This window comes from Corvus kubaryi, unplaced genomic scaffold (assembly GCF_017639235.1).
Source record: "Corvus kubaryi isolate FWS band 111438036 unplaced genomic scaffold, C.kubaryi_AGA036_p1.0 37322, whole genome shotgun sequence".
In the NCBI taxonomy this organism is placed as follows: Eukaryota; Metazoa; Chordata; class Aves; order Passeriformes; family Corvidae; genus Corvus; species Corvus kubaryi.
In genome coordinates this window covers 1,446,663-1,465,901 of record NW_024581101.1, presented here as the reverse complement: position 1 = coordinate 1,465,901, position 19,239 = coordinate 1,446,663, and the positions used below count along the sequence as shown (strand labels likewise).

The following is a 19,239-nucleotide window of genomic DNA, read 5'->3' as shown; positions in this document are numbered from 1 at the left end:
AGGGGGTTATTTGGAGCAATTGGAGAGGCAGCTTTGATGTCTGGAGCTTTTAGAGATTGCTCCTGTGATTGTAATGTTCCCTCAAACTGGATGGTGACACATACCTAAGGGTGTCAGCCAGCCCTGCTCCTGGCCCTTTAAGCCCTGGTCTGAAATGCAACACTTTAGAAATATGATGGTTTAGACAATTTTAGTCAGTGAGTCAATTCCGGATTATCAGCCCACAGAGGGAGGATACTGACTCTCCCTCAAAAATTAGCAACCAGCAAGCTCTTTCCTTTGATGAATGTTATTTTAAAGAGTCATCTCACTTCTTTGCTCCAAGAACACTTGCCATTAATCACTGCACAGGAACATTGTGACCTCCTCCCCCAATGGCTTTATGCCCGAGATGACTAGTTCAGCATCATTAGGAAAGAAGGAAGACGGAGAAGGAGCTGGAGAAGATTTGGTCCCACCAAAGATGTGGGGAAGTAGGTGCCTCTATGGGAAAGTCACTTCAAGTGATGGGATAGATGGGAAGAAGCACACAAGTGCTCACAAGACTCCCAGACCTAAAAGTATTAGAAAACAACTAAACCTTTGCCTGCCTCAGGCAAAAGAAAAAAGAGTGGGAAAGGTCCTGTGCCAAGACATGAGCAGTTCAGAGCCTGGGCCGAGCATGCTCCCATTGCCTCATCTGACAGATCTCCCTGTCTGCCACACACCCTCCCAAATACCAATGAGCTGTGCTTATTCCTATGACCACTGCCGTCTCACCAGTACCTAACCCCTGCACTGCTGCAGCAAGTGCCTCAGTTCAGTGCCTCTGCTGTTCTCCACCAGCTGTGATTTACCCAGAAGGAACAGCAGTTAAATAGATCATGACAGTAGGTAAAGCTGCTGAGGAACAAGTTCCTTGCATATGGCTTGGACTTCACGTCTCAGTTTCTAGAAACTGAGAGAATCTGTGATTATCCCTAACATAAAGTTAGTGATACCAGAAAAGAGCCTCTGGGTATGACTGAGCAGGAAAAAATGCCCAGAAGCCTCAATTCAGCGAATATTTACTCTAATTCACAAGGCCCCATGAAAGGGTGGTACCTGCAAGCCCTGATCAGCCCAGAGCTGACTGCAATTTGTTACAATAGACTTTAAAATCATAGAACATATAATCAAGTAGTAAAAGGCCATGAGGATCCTCCCATTGAACTTCCAGACCTAGCAAAACCCCACCATTAGTTTTACAATTCTTTCTTCCCATTGTATCTATATTTCACATTCCAGATCTTTCTGTGGCTTGCACTGTATTACCAAGTGCTCCCTGAGGAATTAAGAGGAGACTCACTCACACTGTTACAGGTTGTCAGGCTCATTGGCAAAGGCATTAAAACCAAGCTTGAATGTCTTAAAACTACTAAAGCCCCACTGTGGTGTATCCAACACCTTTAACACTGTCCAGGCTATGGGAGGAGAATGGGGCAAGCACCAGCCGGGGTGCTCAGGCAGCCCCAGGAGAAGCAGCTTCCCAGGGGACAGCTCTGCCAAGCAGGAACACAGTCTGGTCAGAACCAGGCACAGGAAAGGGTCTTTCTTCGGGGACTCACCAAGTTAATGAGGAAACCTTTAAACCAAGGTCAGTGAGGTTGGTGATGTGAGCCTACAGGTGTGTCCAAACCACAGAGCCCTGGGCAGCAGCCTGAGCACAGCTGGAAAGGAAACAAGACAGAAAATAATGGCTCATTTTTGTTCACCTGCTTTGCTGTCCATGTCCCAGTGACAGAAATGCACCAGCCAGCCCTGTGCCAGCAACAGCAGGAGATTCCCATACAAAAACATTGCAAACAGAAAGTTGTCTGCAGAAGGAGAATATTGTAAAAGATACATTTCTTAATTTGCTACTGGAAAACATTTTTCAACCAATTGATAGTGCTAGCTTGTATTTTAATCTAAAACATTTTGATTTTCCTATGGCAATTGGCAAATCCTCTTGCTGGCTGGATCACCTGTGAAACTGGCTTTTTCTATAAAACACTTTGGAAGTCTTGTGTGACTGACAGCTGTCATACCGGCATCACAGAGTCTCTTCTTTTATCCCTGTGATCTCCTTCCTTGCTTCTGAACTATCTCAGGGATTTTGGGAAACCAGTTAAAAGCTCCCAGCAGAGGAGCAGTAGAACCCCTGGGATCCCTTCCTTCACCCCATGCTGTGGTTATAGATCATGATCATCTCCAGCAGACAATGCTGAAATAACAGCCTGCTGAAAGAAACAGGTTCTCCTTTTCAACCAGTGCCTCTGGGGGCTCTTCTCTGTTGTGTGTTTGCTTGGGTTTCAGGCAGGTAAAGAATTCACAAAGATTTATAGTTAGAATCTTCCTCTATCCAGAGGCAGAAGTTTATGTTTTTCACTTAATATGTCTAGAAATAGCAAGAATAAACACTGAAGAAAACTGCCTGTTTTCAGAAAAAGAGAGGAAAGTCTTCATTTCAGATTTGAGTGATTTCTGCTTTCTTTAAACACACCTGCCAAGTTCTAGCTTTTCTTTCTTTTCAACTTCATAAAAAAAAAAATTGTCATTGTCTTGGGGTGACTTGGGGTGAAATCAAGACGGTCATACAGGGAACAAAAACCAGAGCTCCTTGCATTTTGAATGCCAGGCTTTTGAAGTGTCCAGCAGTTCAGGGTGAAAATTACCAAGGGAATGAGAGCAAAAAATGTTTTAAGAGACAGATAGACATTTGTTATCAGAGGAAAGAATGAGGTAATTTAGTTCATCTGAAACACCCAGATCACCAAGAAAATTGAGCTGACATTTATACACACATACACTAATTACCGGAGACATGAGGACATCAGAGGAGTTCCCTAGGCTGAAGAGATCACAAACTGCATGTCCTGGGTACCCGGCTCTGGGCACTGCTGCCCAACAGATCCAGTAAAGAAAAATCGTGTTTCAGTATAAGGGTGACTGTGGGCACAGCTAGGACTCAAAGAGCAAAGGCTAAAACAGGCTGAAAATAACTTGCAGGTAACAAACATTCTGGGTCAAGACTGAAGGGGGATTCCGCTCAAAAGAAGAATGACAATTTGACAACTGAAGCAAAATTATCAGGTTACCTTCCAGCCCCAGCAGCGAGCCCTGGGATGGCAGCCAGCTCTCCTCGGCTGGGAGCAAAACACCAAAGCACATCCCTAATCCCAGGAAGAGGCCCCCAGAACATGGCCAAGTGGTTCTTGAGTACATGGGGAAAGGCAAATGGTCCTTGAATTTCACTTAGCCAATTGTACCTTGGATTCACACTTCAGAGTGGCTGGGTATCAGGCTGTAGGCAGAACACAGCCAATAAATAAGCTTTAGTTCATGGCCATGGGTACTCAGTGCATGGATTAGGTTAAAACTGCCTCAGACTGAGTGATACCTGCTGGTCTGTCTGCATCCTCATGTGCCTGATCCCACCAGGCTGACCTGCTGTGTGGGGCTCTGGAGAGAAAATCTGTGCTTGGCTGCAGTACCACCGGATCTATTGATGCCTTAGGTTTTAACTTTTATATTTTTCATATCCTGTACTGCTTAGTGTGTAACTCTGAAGTTTCTTGTAGCCTGTTAACTTCTGCTCTCTTGTGCTAGGTAGACATAACAAAGCCTCTCTGGGCCTGCTTTTCAAGGACACCCAGACCATCCTAGGCCCAAAATGTGTAAACCAAAAGCCTCTGAGAGGAGGGCAAGATGAGGGGAATTACATCATTAACCTGAAGCTTTAATTGGAGAATTAACCCTCCTATGCAAATGAACAAAACCTATAAAAGTGTGAAGAACTCATGACCTGTCGTCCATCTTGGGGTCCATCTTGGCAGTGGCCTCTGGCTCCCAGGGTGTACCTTTGAAGGCCTGTCAAATACATACCTACCTTATTCCTTTACTGCTGTCTAGTCTCTGTTTCTAGGTAGCATCTCAAGGCATCACTGTGAACTCAGTTACACAGCCAAGGAAAGGTTTTAGTGCTTCCCTGAAAGCCATGGAAGCAACTAATGATTGATAGTGCTTTATTGATGGTCTGATTCTGCTACCTCAGGAGACTCAGGAGAAGAGTGGACAAAAGATAGGATGCTGACTCATGAGCAGAAATGGAAAAAAAAAGATGACACGTTGTTCAAACCAGCCTTCAGAGCAGTGATGATTCTAGGAGACATTAATGACTGGGAGAAGTATCTGTGGGATTCATCTGCTTCATTTAACTTTCCCAGGGCAAGTGTTTTTCAGCTGTGGGCTTTCACGTATATTAGATGCAATATTATTACTCACAAATTATCAGCTGGAAAGGAGAGACATTATGTCAGAGGATGAAAACTGACACCCCCAGCATTTCGTTCAGCTTCACCGGAAACCTGTCACCTCCCTGGTCTTTTTTGGAAGTCTGAAGATTTAAGTTCTGCGTATCAGAGGTATGTGGCTACTCTGCTCTGGCTGACCACTGCAATCCATCAAGACCTATTTTTAGACACATGAATAACGAAGGATTTTGGATTGGATCCTGAAATGTCCTGAGCCTCAACAGGAATGTGGCAGTGGCACTCACAGGGCCTAGCTCACAAGTGCTTGATTCGTTCATTTGCTCAGAGCTCTCCATCCCAGTGTGTGCTGTGAGCCACATCTCCCCTGCCCACGGCCTCCCCGTGGAAGTGGTTCCAGCTGGGGGGGTCTGTGCTTACTTGGGGTTCAGCCAGGGTCCGGGCAGTTCCACCTTCTACTGATGTTTGTGTGGCTGTGAGTGCCACAGCCCTGGCACAGTCTCCCTGTAGCCCCCCCCAGCCCCCTGCCAGGCTGGCAGCTCGGGTCGGTCAGGGAGGTGTTGGGGACGCAACTGCTGCTCTTCCTTGGCCGGTCTGTGCTGCCACTCTCGGGAGCCCAGGGCTCGGGGCAGTGACTGGAGCTTGAGCTCAGGCTGCCTTGTCTCATTCGTTTGACTGTGTTCTGTCGGCTGAGACACCAAACTCCTCGGCCGTTGCTGTGTCCGAGGCTCAAGGGGTCCCTGACAAGGCACCAGCACGGCTCCAGACCTCCGGCACCGGCATCGGGACGAGCAGTGTCACTGTGCCACATCCCGAGCGTGGAGGCTGCGGTGTCACTGTGCCACATCCCGAGCGAGCAGGGTGCCTGGTTTATCGGCACCTGGGGCCTCTGGAATTGCAGGTGGACCTCCAGGGACAGGCGGGCACATGCGTACACTTCTTACGACATGTCACATTCTTTTCTCCTGTTGCAGATGACTCAGAAGCTCAGATCGGTGCCCACGTCTGTACAGTGTTTCTCAAACCTTGAATTATATTTTGATACGATTTTTCAAATTCTCTGAGAAACCCCTGTTCACTCGGAGCACGCCAGCACTCCGAGCTCGGCAGTCAGTGAGGGCTGGGTACGACAGCCTCACCCACCGCCACTGCCGGGGTGAGCGGCTGGGGACAAACCCGGTGGCCCACCCCGGGTCACGGGAACCCGTCTCGAGCCCTCCCCGCCTCGGCAGCCCTCGGGGCCTTTTCCCCCGGGGGGCCCTCGGGGCCTTTTCCCCCGGGGGACCCTCGGGGCGCCGCGTCCGGGCAGGGCGGGAGCCCCGGGCCAGCAGGAGGCGCTGCGGGGCCGTGTGACCGCCCTGACGGCGGGACGGTGCCACAGCGCCCCCTGGTGGCACCCGGTGCCCTTCCCGCTCCCCCCGTGCCCTCTCCCGGCTCCCGGTACCCTTCCCGCTCCCCCCGTGCCCTCTCCCGGCTCCCGGTGCCCTTCCCGCTTCCCCCGTGCCCTCTCCCGGCTCCCGGTGCCCTTCCCGCTCCCCCCGTGCCCTCTCCCGGCTCCCGGTGCCGTTCCCGATCCCCCCGTGCCCTCTCCCGGCTCCCGGTGCCGTTCCCGCTCCCCCCGTGCCCTCTCCCGGGTCACTTTCTCCATTTAACGACGCTGTTGTGGCGTTTCCCAGTGGCTCTGGGCTGGCACTGCTCATTAGATATCGGCACCTCGGCTCTGGACCCCCCGGGACCGCTTGCGTATTTTCCTGCTTATTGAACTCAAAACTTCTTTTGGCACAGGAGCAGCCGAGTGAGCCGGGATCTGCAGGGCAAAACCCACAGGATGCATCGCAATTACGGCGGGGGGTCAGGCGTGTTTGAGTGGGCAGAGGTGGGGGCACTTTCTCGTGTGAGAAGTCGGTTCCACACCTCACATTCTGTAACATAGCAAAGCAAACTACCAGGAATAAATGAACCACTGGAGACATCAATCCCTGCATTTCACAGACAGGCAGATGTGAAACAGCTGAGGCAGTGCAGGCATGTAAAGTACCTGTAAAAAGCCCTGATGGCAATGCGGATCTTATAAAGAATCACAAGACCTTCAGCAATGACAGGACCTCAGTGTGACACATTCCAGCTGAAAAACAGACCTGCTACATTTACAGTGGGTGAGAGATGGGACGGGACGCAGCCTGTGTCATGTGCCACCCTCCGGGTCCTCAGCCTTCCCAAAAGCCGCCAGCAGCCAGGTCCCCTCGGGCTCCATTCTGCTCCTGCAGTGTCCCTGTGCTTGAAGCCTCTCTCCCACCTCTTTGAGGCAGCCACCCACACCCAGCCCCTTGCCCATGCACATCCTGGGGAGACACTTTACACCAGGTCTCTGTGAGGTGAATGTCAATAAAAACCCCATTTACTCTTGTCCACATAGTGACAGAGGAATACTAAAAATGAAAATGAATTCAGGATCGTTTAAGGGTCAGTGCAGATGCCAGAGATGAGGACTTTCCACCTGAGAAAGCTGAATTTTGTCCTCCTATGAAAAAAAAGAGTGGCTTCTTGTTTTGGTGTGTAGGTGAGAAGGCCCATTCTTTCTCACCTGAGGGATCAGTCTCTGTGCAAACAATAGTACTGTGTGAGTTAACACTTCTCTTGTATGGAAAAATCATCAAGAAGAAGCAATTCCTGTACCTGAGTCAGGGATCAAATTTTTTTTTAAATGGCCAAAGTCCACAGTAGCAGTAAAGTGCCAAACCAAGTAATTTGGTTTTACAAGCTTAATAGTTACTCAATTAGCTAATAATTACTTCACCGGCAAGCTTATCTCCTGCACGAGCACTGGACTCTTTGACAATAACAAAAATCCCAAACTGAGTATCAGTTCAGGTGACCCCTCTGGCGTGCTCAATGCCATGTGTTGAGGGGCAGAGCACCCTATGAGCAAACCTCAGGTGTCATCTTACCACAATTAAAGCCAAAACAAGAGGAACCCTCCATGGAGGGAAACGTGTCATCTTTTCCGTCCCTCTAACTTATACATTCCTCTTCCTACATCTCCCCATCTTTCAAACTAAAGCCATTTGGTCTGGATTTGGAGGGTGCCACAGCGCTTTGGGCGATGTTAAAGTGAACCCAGTTAACAGCTTCCCTTTCAATCACTCAGAAGTGACTCAAAAAGCCTGTGAGCCCTCTGTGGAGCTGCACAAAGTTCATATGGTCTGGTTAAAGGATTCGCAGCAGCAGCTTCATTATTCTGCTTGGAAAGTTTGTTCAAAAGGAGAGGTAAGAAATAGCTCTTCAGAGAGAACAATAAAGTATTTTCTTTTGGTGTAGTCACCTAGTTTTAACACTTTAGATGCTAAGGGATTATTTTAATGTAGCTGCAGTGCTTGCTGTGCATGGTTCCTGCCCTGTCTGCTCGCGGTCAGGTGAGGGAGAGTGTGAGTTCCCCAGCAAGGGGAAGGGAGCCAGGGGATGGCTGAGGATCCCAGCAGGAGCACTGGGGAGAAATGCACAAGGAATCCATCAGGCTATGCTTCTGTTCATGGAAGTGTTTATTGGAGAATAACAATTAAATTCAAGGAAACCTCAAAATATCCCATACTCCTGCCTGGACGAGGCGCCAGGCAAAAAGTGCTGCTGGGACCACCCATTAATTGCACAAACTGCATGGCAATGAAGCAGCATTTGCAGTTGGGGCACATCCACAGCTGACTCCCCACCTGGGTAACCACAGCACTTCTTTGTGCAAAGGGCTTTTCATGCTGAAAGAAGTCAAAACACATGGAGACAAAAGTTTTGGTCATGGATTTGTGTCTGCCAGGAGCAGCAGTCTATGCTTTCTTGCTAACCCTCTTGTAAGAGGGAATATCATCTCCTTTTCATAACTCAAAAGTTACACAAAACCCAGAGGAGAGTGAGGGTGCTGAACCAGTATTTTATTTGACTATTAGCCCCCAAAAAATGTTGGTGGATCAAATCTTACTGTATTACAACCACATAGATATTTTAACAGAGCATGTATCAAAGCAAGAGCATCCAGGAGGTTGTGCGTAATCAGGGGGAAGTTTGCCAGACTTTTACAAAAACAATCACCTCAAAGAAACAATGTTTTCTAAGGCAGCTCAACATTGCCAGACTGCAGACTCCTACTGAGGAAAGCACTGCTGTGTAATGATCAGCATAGGATGTGCTATGAGGAAACAACGTCAGCTTTTCAACTGGGAGCAAACTGTCCCTTGGAGAACTGTTGCCAGGTGAGGGACATCTGCCTACTGCCATGGTCAGACAAGCAGCCTGTGGGTTTGACCTTGGCCTGCACAAGGCTGAGGGATGCTTACCCAGCATACTCTCCTGCTGAAGGATGAGGGGCAAGAACAGACTCTGTTGGATTTATTTAGCCCAGAGTAAGGAGTTTGACAGTTCTCTGAGAGTGGGTTGGGATACACATGCAAACTGCATTATTTAATCTCACTGACTTTTTCCAGTGTAAAGAGAAGAGCATTTGAATGAGAGTAAGTTTTTAAGTTACTGTAACAATGTTTATTTGCATTTGTAATTGGTTTGACTTTTTAAGAAGAAACATCTTGTTTATTGAAACCTCCAGACAGTAATATTAGGAAAATGCCATTTGCAGTGTCATAGACTCCCAGTTTTCCAGACAGTAAAACACCCAACTTAGTAGTAATGTCTGGCTTATGCTGTAATTTACTTGTAAGACAAAATTAAAGGTTCCAGTACTGCCTCTGTGGTGCCAGTTTCAGGCAGGACTCCACTCCAGTGGAACCAAATCGAAGGCTCATATGGTCAGAGCCAATACCTGAGCCTTGGATATTTGCTCTCTGAAGAGATTTTTCTAATTCCATTTCCTCCCCATAGCATATCCTCTGCAGAGTAATTCCTGCAGATGTGAAGGAAAAGAGATCACTCCCTCAGACAGGAGCACTGACCTGAAGCCTTTGTACTGTCAATGTCACTGGAATTTGGAGTGTCCCAAGCCATGCCAGGTCCCTGTCCCTGTCCCAGCTGCTCTTGTCCTCCTCCTTCCCACAATAAGTTTAGGAAAAAGCAAGATTCATGTTGCTCTTACTCTTTCCTCCCCTTCACAGTTTCATTTTGAAATACAAATACATTCCCATCAAAGCATCTTGATTTCCAGATTTAAGCAGCCTTTCACCCAGGTCTGCGGCTGTGACACACTGCCGGTACAGGTGGAAATGCTCAGCTGTAGAAGTGTAGTTTAGAGTATTTTGCATGGGGAGACTGAAGCTCATTTCCTTTTCACTGTCTTTTGAAGCTCAACACTTTACCATCACAAAGGCTGAGCCAGTGCAGAATGGACACAAAGAAACTGGTTATTCTTTCTGAGAAAGAGGAAAACACAACTTTGGTGGATTTTCATAGCCATAGGCTGAAGTTGGCCATGTGCTCCCACTGGGTATCTCTCACTAGTGACCCAAACCCAGCTCTGAAACACGGTGGCTGGCTCTGCCGTGAGTCCCCAGAGCAGCAGCTGCTGGCGCCGGCTGTCAGGCACCCACATCCCCAGGAATACCAGCTATCTCTTGCATTCCAGAGGCACCATTTGGACCAGGACCAGCACTCCTGGTGCACCCTGCCACCAGTGATGTAGCTGGAACACAAGGATCAGTGCTTGAGGCGAATGCTGTGGCACATTGTCAGATGCTCAGTTTAACTGAGCAGGGAATACATGAAGGTTCACATATAAATGTTTACATCTCATAGGTCAAACTTCTTCTATTTCCTGATTTTGGGTTGAAAACCTGCAGGTCTGGTTTGTTTCATTGTGATGGAACCAACACAATGCTGGTTCCATCTCAGAAAAAGCCAGAACCCCCAGTTCCACAGCTGCTGAGTCATTGCTGCTGCTGCTGCTGCCCACAGGATAACTACAGGACAGAGACAGGCTGACCCAAAGGGGAAGGGCTGCCAGGCTGGCAGGGAAGCCACAAAGGACACAGTTCTTGAGGACTGGTAAAAAAAAAAATATTCTTGAAAGTGAAAATAATTTAGATTTTATGCTAAAGAAATGTCAATTCACAAAGTTAGAGCCCAAACAGCTTTACATCAAGCCACAGTGGGCACAGCTGGTGTGTGTATAACCAATGTAGCTTCCCTGTGTTTCCTTAGACCATGAAAGGCTTCATGTGCTGTTAAATAATTCTCTTCGTTTTTGCTGACTATTCCAGTGAAAAATTCACTCAACACACCTCATTCTGGAGCCCACAGGTGGCAGTTCATCCCTAGAGAATTCTGACACCTGAGAGAACAAGGTCCTGAATGACCCAGTCAAAGATTGAAGCTCACGTGCTCTGGGCAGAAGGTTGACTTGACAATCTCCAGAGGCCTTTCCAAACCCATTTTCCCCATGATTTTGCAATCCCAATGTGATGCTGCCCAGCTGTCAGATGAAGGGTTTAGCTTTCTGCCACAATTGGATGCACGCTGGATATGTCTGTCTTTGCAGAGTTCCTCTGGGAGGGTGTCTGTGCCTTCTGGCATGTGCTGTTTCTTTTGTGCCAGCAGTTCTCAGCCTTGGCATCCTGGAACGGTGGGGAGATGGGCTGCAGAGCGTGGCCCTGGGCCATGCTCCTGGGCCGGCACACGCAGAGCAGGGACCGGAGCTCCGCGCGGAAGCTCCCATTCAGCCAGCAGTAGATGAAGGGGTTGTAGCAGGTGCTGCTCATGGCAAACCAGTGAAAAGCGAAGTACAGAGCATTGCTGCTGTGGATGGCCCTGCAGGAGATCAGCACCACGTAGCAGTTCAGGGGAAACCAGCACACGGCAAACACAACCACCACCACCATCAGCATCTTCAGTGTCATCTTCTTCTTCCGCTGATGGGCATAGTATTGCTCCATGGTGAGGTCCCCGATGGCATTCCTCAGCCAGAGCTTCTTGGCCACCATGGTGTAAGTGATGGAGATCACAAGCAAGGGCAGAACATACAAGAGAACAAACGTAGTCAGGTCCAAATACTTCCAGAAAAGATCAGCAGGAGGAGGGAAGCTGGGGAGGCAGACCATTCGGATGGTGCTGTTTCTGAAGATTAAAGAGAAAGAGCTCTCAATTCCCCTACCAGCTGCACACATCTGAGGACAAACACCTCAGACATTCAGACGGGTTTCAGTACAGGTACAGGTAGCAGAACTCATTCAGTATCATGGGCAGGTGCCACTTCCAATGGAGAATTTTACTCTAGGTTTGACCTTTGGCTCCAATGAAGGCATCTTAAACACATCCCCAGGAAAAGAAAGAAATCATTCATATTGACGTCTGTGTCCTCTGCTGATGAGGAGGCCCTCTCCCCTGTGCCTGCCCCAAACTACATGGCTGAATCTCTGAGCCCAAAACAACTAATGAACCAGCCTGGAAGCAATTCCATTGATTGTCATTGTCCCTTTGTGACAGACACAGAACCCGTGCAAAGGGAAGGAAACTTCTGTTTCACCACCCTTTCTGCTCTAATAACATGGATGGAAAGGTGTGCCCTTGGTTTCTGTGGGGCTTTGTAAACGTCATACAACAAAAAATATGTAAATGTCTTACCCAATATAAAACCTTGTCAGAGTCTGATAAATGGCGTGAGGCAGCGAGAAGCAGCTGGCCATAACCCAGATGACAATGATGCAAATCCCTCCTGTCACCATGGACATGCGTGGCTTGAGAGGGTGCATGATTACCTGCAGAGAACAATGACTCCTGAGGATTTACAGCATCTTTGTCACTCTTTGAGCCCCATGTTGCATGTCAGCAGCAGCTCCACATCTCTTCAGTGTTAAAAGGCAGAGACAGTCACTTTACAGGACTTCAGGGAGTACAAGGGTCGGGAAATGCATGGAGTTGTGCACGTATTGAGTGTTGCTGCTGGCTCAGAGCCTGAGCAGAGAAATACATTCCGTGTGACCCATCAGCATGACTGCAGAGACCACGGTGGTGAGATCTCTGTTGAGCTATATGGACTATGGAGGATTATCTTAGGCAATGAAACAATAATTAAAAATAGATCTATCATGTCATCCAGATGATTTCTTGGCTGATGAAGTCTTTGGTATTTTATGCATGTCGTTTGTAGTCCCATTATAAATATCTACTTAATCAAGTTGTACAACTCCCCTGGAGTATCTGTCTGCCATGGCACTTCTCAGGACTAGCAATATTTTTAGAGGCAAGTGTTGGTTTTCCTTTTGTCAGGGACATCTCACTTCTATCTTTGTGATAAAAAAGACAGAAGTGGCTCATCTATGCTCTGGCAGTCCCTGTGATTCTCTGACAGCAGGTGGAGCCTACTCTTGTTTTGAACTTCATCCAGCCACAGCATTTATCATGTGAAGTTACTTTTTGGTAGCAACCGTTTCAGTGGCTCCAGCACTATGAGAAATCCACTCTACCTGAGAGCTCACTCTGCTGGATCTGGCCTCCCAGCACTCGGCACTCATCAGCTAAAGCACAAATTAGAAACTCTGTTTCACTTAAGGAAACCCTTCAGTCTGTATGCATTACTTGACCTGAAAGGTTTTCATGGCTGGGAAGTATAGGGGCTAGAGGAGAAGGAGAGAATTTCTCACCTTGAACTGGATGAGTTAACATAGTTCTTACTGTTTCCAGCCTTAGGCATCCCAAAGGAATGGGGCAAGCGTCAGAACTGACAGACTCCCATAAATCTGTGTGGAGAGAACGTGTGGGCTGGCTGGTGCTTGAATTCAGCACTTAGCCCCACCCTTCTGGTGGAACTGTGCTTCGAGGCAGGGCTGATGAGGGCAAGGAGCCTACGAGCCCAATGGCCCAGGCAGCGCAGGGCTGGAGCAGGCTGCCTGGCACTGAACTCCTGAGGTTTTCAGAGTCTCCAAGGACAGAGACTCCACAACCTCTCTGTGCAGCCTGTTGCAGTATTTCATCACCCTCACTGTAAAAATCACAGGTATTTTGTCCTCTGCCATGAAAGCTGGAGTTCTCTCCTCTGTTCCCTGAGTCTCAAGACAGTGCAGGTTTCCAGGTACTGGGATTTGAGGAGGAAACAACTATTTTCTAGCAATCATAGGGATGGTGTCTTTGACATACCTGGTGCCGGTCCAGTGCAATGGCAGCAAGGGTCAGCACAGACACGTGGACAGAGCAGTACTGAACAAACCGGCTGATGTGACACATCAGCTTTCCAAAAACCCAGGTGCTGCTCACAAACCGCACCTGAAGAACAGACAGCATTGGATTAACAGGAGCAGTACCTGAAGAGAAGCAAATTGGCTTCCCAGGTGCACAATATGGAAGAAATGCTTTAATACAGCTTTCTGAGGCTTTGGAGGTGCTTTATCCTCAGTTTTTCCTGGGGAAGCTGTGATTGCCCAAGACCTTCTCAAACTGAGGTGAGATTTACAGCACTGTGCAAACACTGCTTGAGCAGTTCTCTGTCTGTGTTGTGTACATGTGTACATTTGTACATTTACCATGGCCGTTCTGGAACACATAAAGAAACCTTAGCTCCACTCCTCAACGAATCTCTGCAGGGCACACTAGGTGCCTCCCAGAAAACGTTATATACCTTTGAACATTTGGATGCTGAAAGCTGCATGGTCTCCAAACTTAGTGAGAGAAATACATGGAAAAATTTCTCACCTGTTCCCAGAGAGGCTTTACTGATGGTGGCTTCTCTGCAGAGGAGAGTGTGCCAAACTGCCTCATTCCCTCATTATTCCTGACTGTGCAATATTAATTACAAATGAATATAACTCATTTTGCTGCAGATTAAGCTAATTTGAAGTAAAGTACATTTACTACAAAGCATCTGTCCACACAGAAAATTAGTCAAGACTAGCTAATTTGTTTTCAATTAATCTAAATAATTTCCCTTTAGGGGCGACTCTTGCAGTACTGACTGAACTGGAGCAGTGTGCTGGATCTCTGGAGCTGGTGTAAAGCTCGTTCCTGAGAGAGCTGGCAGAAATTTTAATTACACGTGCTTACTGTGTGTCTGTTGGTGTGCAAACACACAAGAGGGCACCAAGCTCTCCCTGAACAAATTACAGGATGCAAATCCCATCAGAGCAAGGCAGGGAAATCCCACCAAAGAAACAGCACCAGTTTAAGAAAGGGTGAATTCAAATAGCTAATTCAAGACCTGCTTTTGGAAGGCAGAAGAACACTCTGGGCAGGGATGAAGCAGGAGGATTTTGAACAGGAGTGCTGGGTCAAATATAGGTACAAAGTCCTGTTTACATGGCATTTATCGTCTATGACAGTAGGGCAAGAAATGAATCTTTAATTCTTCCCACCTCATTCATTTAATGTTCTTTTATATCATATATTATTTAGTCACTGAAAATAAAAAAGGACGATTAGCCCCAGGAAGCACCGTCTGTAGTGGCTGAGGGAGGGACATGCCACTGACACTGCTCAGTGGCAGGCTAAGTACTTCCCTAAGATGTTGCACAGGGACTGACCTGGTTCACGTTGTTTCAATAGGAAACCAGCCATTAATTGGATTTTCTTGTGTCAAACTTGTCCCCACTTCCTTCCCCATCAACAGGCAAAAGGGGCTCCCAGATCTGTGCCTTGCCTGGGCAGAGGGGGAAAGCTGCAGCAGAGTGACCCCTGCAATGGACTGCAAGGTGGGGGCATTGGCCCTCAGCTCCACTTGCTCAGGGGGTGTTGGGGATGGGGGCCATGACTTGCACCCTCGCTAAAAGGTAAAAGGGGAAGGGGGGCAAAAGAAAGTCTGGGTACCAGTCTGGTCCCAGCCTGTTCAATCCTAGTGCACACAGCTGACAGGCACACACAGACACCAGCAGGCACGGCCGGACGGGGCTCACCAGTGTGAAGGGGGTGTTCAGGGTGGTGATCATCACGTCAGCAACAGCCAGGTTGACAATGAAGAGGTTGGTGGCAGAGTGCATCCTCTTGTTCTTGATGACCACGTGGCACACCAGGATGTTGCCGAACAGTGAGATGCAGATGATCACGGAGTAGGCGACGATCAGCAGCGCCTTCACTGTCCGGCTCTGGGACTCGCCCTCATACTTGGCTCCGCTACCAAAGTCCCCCAGGTCCTCCAGGTTCAAGTCACTGTGGAAGAAGGACTGGTTAGGGAAGCCATACAGTGCAGAGAAGAAGTTGGTTGTGTTGTGGTTCTCTGCTCTCCAGAAGGGCTTGGGCATGTACGGCAAGGGGAACCAGGTGTGCTGTCTCATGGCTGGGGCAGCAGAGCCCTGGTCCAGCCACACACTAGCCAGTGCCTTCTGCCAGCTCAGCTGCGAGAGCCAGTGGTTGCAGGAGGGAACACACACAGTTGCATTTTAAAAATCTGCCGCACGGATACAAACTAGAGAAAAGAGTTGATAAATGGGTCCTTCTGCCTGTGCTGGGCACACGCCACCTTTGCTTCAGGGGCTCCCCATCAGCTTTCCTTCTTAAGTCCCATATGTGCCCCACAGAGAAGCTAATTTAGAGGCTGAAATATCAGAGATCCCCAAACACTCTCTCTGCACCAAGAAAGAAATCTTAGTGAATATTTCCTGTCGGGCACTGTTCTTCTTCAATCTGCAACTTATCCTTGGAAATCCGCTTTACTGGTTCTCCACACAGTCCTTAATCCATCAGGTTTCTGTTTCCCAAGAGTTTTCAGAGCTTGGCAGAAACGAAAAAGCAACGGCTGCCTTTCACTTTGCTTTTCCCCCTCCAAGTATCTCTGACTACTCAGTGAAGCAGCTTTGCTCAGCAGCAGACTGGTCCCTGTGTTCCCTGTGATATACACAGCTGCCAGATGACACACTGCACAGGAAGGAGCCAATGGCAGATCTCTTCCCCGTTTTTCCTGAGGTGTATCACAACCCACACGTGGGCAACGGCACAGCTTGACATGTGCAGATCTAGAGAGCAGCAAAACACAGATGGAGGCTGGATGTGCTGTGATCTCCTCTGTCTGCTCTCTGCTCTTCTCTGGACACCCAACACAACAGCTACATGGGGGTGAAGCATCTTCACTACTTTGTGGCATCTCTCTTTCTCTTTATCCCAGAGTTTTAGCAGAGAATATCTGAGGGCTTTGTGCTTGGCCCCAGCCCCTTCCTGCTCTCATGTGGTGCAGAGGATAGAGTGAAAAGTGAAATACAATCAGACAATAAGAGCAGCAGCCCAGCATGCATGGGGGTCACCCAGCATGGTCGGCTGCACTCTGCATCCTGGCTGGGCTGGGGCCTGCACTGAGCCCCAGGGTGTTCAGGCACCTGCTGGCATCTCTGCAGCAGCCTGGCAGAGGCTGCAGGAACACACAGGGCTCCATCCCTGGGCTCCTGTGCCGTATGGCCCCGATAGGTCCCTTTGCCATAGTCCCTGCCGTTTCCTTGCTGTGCGTCAGGAGGATGAGGGGGCAGAGCAGCACCGGTTGCACATGCACAGACCCAAAGTGGTGAGATGTCCCAAGTGCCAGAGGTGGGCGACTCTCATCACGTATTCCTGCAGAACAGATTTATTCTGTCCCAAGTGCAAACATTTCAGCAATCACATGCTGATTTGCTGCAGTTATTATTCACTTGCAAACATTCTGAGCTGCTTCAAGCAGGCTTTGGGGTTCATCATGCAGTGGTGCTAGCTCCGCCCAGTCAGACAGAAAGTGAGGGAGAAATGTACTTTTGCCAACTCATCCAGGTGAATTGTGCCACCCGTTGTTTCTAAAGAAGATTTTTGGCTTTCACATTTGACACTACTTGAGACACAAATTTTTGGAACTTTCAGTTTTGTGAGATTATTTAGCATTTTCCTTTTTAGTGCTCTTTTGAAAAGAAATGCCAGATTGCTGAAATGTCAGTTGAGATGCATATCCATCTTCCGAACAGATCTAATGTGATCTAATGTAATCTCATAAACAGATCAATGTTGATGAGAAATCGGAGCTATACTATAAAAATTCAGATCCTTGGGAACATTAAAACAGCAGATTTCAGGCATTTTCACACGTCATTACCATGGTTTATTACCTTTGCTCATGGAGGCCAAGGGGCTGTTGGGAACAAGTCCCTGAATTCGCTGGGTTCATGGAATCTTTCCTGTACTTCTCTGCAGGGACTTTTTCCTGCCTGACAGAGGCAGGTGAGATAACTCAACTGTCACGCTCATTGTACAGCATGTAAAATCATCCAGGGTCAAGGCTACTTGCACTTGCACCTGAATTTAAGCTAATTTTAAGGAAATTATTTCTAAAGACATGATTCATCTCCATTACTGGACTGAATTTAATGATGAAGCAGATCATAATAGCAATGGAGATTTTCTCCCCAGGCTATTACCATGGGCTCACTGAGTATACACATTCAAATGCTTGTCCCTGTCTGCTCCCACAAAGATGTACAGAAAATGCTTTTATGACTGGATTATTGAGCTCAAAAAGCGAATAAAATTGTCCCCACAGGTCCCTGCAGATAATTATATTTCATATTTATGAGGTACGTAAAGACCTCACAAGAGGGCAGATGAGAAATCCTGGGAACCCAAGACCACTGCGCTAAAACTTTTCCTAATGCAGATGTTCCCATCATGCTCCAAATGTGCATTTTCTAGCTTCTTGTCTTTGTCTCCACCCATTCTTCCCCGAGCTCCACTCCTGGTGCTGAGTGCAGGCTTCCCACGTCATCAGGAAAGGAGGTGAGAGCTGCTGGACTTAAAGTGCTACTCCAGGTCTGCAGTCAGGACACACAGAGAGTTGATGCCCAGAACACCCACCAAGAAAGCATCCAGCCTGCAAGAGAATCCCCTGTCCTACCGGAGCTGTGCCACAGGAAGCAGGGAGCACACAGATCCTGGCAAAGCCTAAACCAAGGTCTGCTGGTGCAAACATGAGATTTCTGCCTTGAAAAAGAAAGTGTCTCTGCTCTGCCATTCAGAGCTGAAAGCAGCTGGAAGCAGACAGGAAGTTTCAGTGCCTGAGCCTTGTCCAAAGGGAGAAAATTCAACAGCTGAAATTGTCAAGTCCGAACAAGGAAAATTTAATTCGATGTGTCTGTTGCACCATGCAGCTTCTTGCAAGATTTCTCTTCCCTAGAGAGGTTCATAGTTTACCCTTTTCTACTTAAAATACAAGTTTGATAAATAACAGAAACAACAAGAGCTATAGACCAATCCCTGCAGTTTTATTTTACTCAAAAGGTGTGTTAGAAATAAGAGTCTGGACAATCCTCATAAACCATGAATCTGCAACTCTTTCTTTTTTCATATTTGCTTTAGAGCACTTAGGACACCGTACTCCTCTTCATTTGCAATGACTAGTCCTGCTTTTGTGACTCAGAAAATGTGGGACAAACAGGCACAGGCATTTTCCAGGACATTTCAGGGACTTGATAGTAAGACTTAATAAATGAACGGTGATTACAGAGTCCAGTAATACATTAAGTAAATATAGTAATGCATTAAATAAAGCAGTTCTGTAATTCAGACAGGTGCTAACCATTCAAAACCATGCTATACACGATGCCTTTCTGTGCAGGTGAGCCAAGGTTTGCCTCCTGGGGAGGGAAAGATTCGCTCAGCCCACAGCAACACGAGGGTCACCTGCGTGTTCCGCCATCCCACTCACATCATTGACTACGTGCTCCTTCTTGATACATGAGAGCCATTGCAGCTATAATCCAGCTTTTACAAAATATTTTCACTTACTGAGGGCAGACTTTTAGGCAAAAACATAAAATTTACCACTCTCAATGTGGTAAATTTACCAGTCTCAATGCCTTTTGTTTTTTCCCTGAGACAAAGCCTTCTTTGTGGGGAAAAATGTGGAAGGAAGGTGCTGAGCACAGACTATCTCTACCAGATACTCAATTATGTCCCCTTGAAAGAGTATTTTAGCTTTTATTCTCAGAGCTTTCTCGGAGGCAGTGTAATTGGATTCTCATGCTGCAGACAGACAGAAGGAACAATGGAGGACATGTGTGGGAGACCAGGGTCCTGAGGCTTGACTTAGGAGCTGGAAATTACTTCT

General features: G+C 47.8%; 1 protein-coding gene across 1 annotated transcript; it reads right to left on the bottom strand.

Moving 5' to 3' along the window:
* Positions 1-7,821: 7,821 nt before the first annotated feature.
* LOC121665221 (probable G-protein coupled receptor 83) lies at positions 7,822-16,016 on the bottom strand. Its single transcript, XM_042029208.1, has 4 exons — positions 15,083-16,016; positions 13,338-13,463; positions 11,826-11,959; positions 7,822-11,318 (listed from the first exon to the last, which is right to left on the bottom strand). The coding sequence occupies exons 1-4, from the start codon at positions 15,458-15,460 to the stop codon at positions 10,694-10,696; spliced, it is 1,263 nt and encodes a 420-aa protein (XP_041885142.1). The 5' UTR covers positions 15,461-16,016; the 3' UTR covers positions 7,822-10,693.
* Between the last annotated feature and the right edge of the window lie 3,223 nt (positions 16,017-19,239).

What these genes read in the sequence shown, in the direction of transcription:
- LOC121665221 (XM_042029208.1), bottom strand. Translation starts at nt 15,460, where the DNA reads ATGAGACAGCACACCTGGTTCCCCTTGCCGTACATGCCCAAGCCCTTC. An exon ending in TGAACACCCCCTTCACACTG is followed by an intron (nt 13,464 to 15,082) that starts GTGAGCCCCGTC and finishes TCTGTTCTTCAG; the next exon opens with GTGCGGTTTGTGAGCAGCAC. An exon ending in CTGACAAGGTTTTATATTGG is followed by an intron (nt 11,319 to 11,825) that starts GTAAGACATTTA and finishes TTTAATCTTCAG; the next exon opens with AAACAGCACCATCCGAATGG.